Source organism: Galeopterus variegatus, unplaced genomic scaffold (assembly GCF_000696425.1).
Source record: "Galeopterus variegatus unplaced genomic scaffold, G_variegatus-3.0.2 Scaffold16724, whole genome shotgun sequence".
NCBI classification, from domain to species: Eukaryota; Metazoa; Chordata; class Mammalia; order Dermoptera; family Cynocephalidae; genus Galeopterus; species Galeopterus variegatus.
In genome coordinates this window covers 11,943-13,528 of record NW_007742835.1, presented here as the reverse complement: position 1 = coordinate 13,528, position 1,586 = coordinate 11,943, and the positions used below count along the sequence as shown (strand labels likewise).

The following is a 1,586-nucleotide window of genomic DNA, read 5'->3' as shown; positions in this document are numbered from 1 at the left end:
TCAGCAGGTGCTAGACAGGCCTCTGACCCCTGGCTCCAGTCTAAAAGGAAAGTCCAACGACACAGGCATGGAGCCTCCCTCCCACCGGCCGCCAAGACGGGCTGGTGGGCCGCCTCCAGATGCCCTCACCCAGGGGTCAGGTTAGTTCCTCGACCTCCACCTCAGCCAGGGACCCCCAACCCACCAGCAAACCCAGAGCTTCACACTTACAGACACCAGTTCAGAAGCACCTCCGGGACACCTAGGGGACAGCTCTGCTTGAGAACCCACAGAGCCCTCCAAAACCTCGGGGACTTCACTCCCAAGCACTGCCGCCAACCCCACGAACTCCAAGCTTTCCTCTCACCTCCAGCGCCGTCCCTGCCAAGAAGGCCCCCCCCCTCCCCGGTCAGGGGCTGCTCACCCCCAGGATCCTCCGAGTCCAGGGCTTCCATCCCACGGCCTTTGCTGGACACTCTACAAATCGTGGCCTCAACCCCTCCTCCCCCGACACCCTGCTCCCAGTCCACCCGGGCCCTGGCTCCCCGGTCCCCCCGACCTCTGGCTCCCCGGTGCACCTGAACCTCGGCTCCCGCCTCCCCGGTGCCCCCTACCCCCTGCTCCCTGGCTCCCGACTCCCCCCGACACTCGGCTCCGCGGTCCCCCGGCTCCCCGGTCCACCCCGTCCCCCGGCTCCGGCACCGCGGTGCCCCGACTTCCGGCTCCCTGGTCCCTGCGAGCTCCCGCTCCCCGGCTCCCAGTGCCCTGAAACTCGGCTCCCGGCTCCCCCTATCCATGGCTCCCTGAACCCCGGCTCCCGGCACCCCGTTCCCCCTAACTCCGGCTCCCCGGCCCGTCGACCTCCGGCTCCCCGGCCCTTCGACCTCCGGCTCCCCGGTCCACTCCGTCCCCCGGCTCCGGCAACGTGGTACCCAGACTTCCGGAACCCCAGTCCCTGCGAGCTCCCGCTCACCGGCTCCCGATGCCCTGAACCTAGGCTCTCGGCTCCCCCGACCCACGGCTCCCTGAACCCCGGCTCCCGGCTCCCCTTTCTCCCAAACCTCAGGCTCCCCGGCTGCCAGCTCCCGGGTGCCCCGACCCCCGGCCCCTCCTCACCGGTCGCGGAGTCTCCTCAGACACCGGCACCGCAAGCGCCAGCAGCACGACCAGTGCAGCCGCCATGTCGCCGTCCACGTTCCGCTGCCAGCAGCCGCTGCAAGCCTCCGTCGTCTCTGCCTCCGCTTCTGGAAGAATACGNCTGCCTGCCTGTGCAGCCAGGGCCCTTCCCTGGAGCCTAACAGGGTCTTCGCGTTGTGGACAGAACACAGGGGGCAGGTGCATACTGGGGTAAGACGCTAGAGCTAAATCCTGCAAAGAATGATAATCCGGTGCAAGCCCCAGCCAGGCCTGACCCTTTCAGGGGCTGTTTACACACACTTGGTCCCAGTGCCCAGTGGAGGACAATGGCCCACTCTCCAAACAGGACCAACCATGCAGGGCCCCAGGGAGTCCTGGGGTTGGGGGAGAGTCTCTTCCCCTGACACCGCGCAGGCAGGGCGTGCCACCCCTTGTTATCCGTCTCTCCGATCTCCTCCCCAGGCTCTGAA

At 67.7% G+C, this 1,586-nt stretch overlaps 1 protein-coding gene across 1 annotated transcript in view; it reads left to right on the top strand.

Annotated features, from left to right (window-relative positions):
- Positions 1-786, top strand: part of PRR21 (proline rich 21) — an 8,505-nt gene extending 7,719 nt beyond the window's left edge. The window contains exon 3 of the mRNA XM_008564112.1: positions 720-786. Coding sequence (XP_008562334.1) covers positions 720-786 — 67 coding nt within the window. The remainder of the gene's footprint in view (positions 1-719) is intronic.
- Positions 787-1,586: the final 800 nt, after the last annotated feature.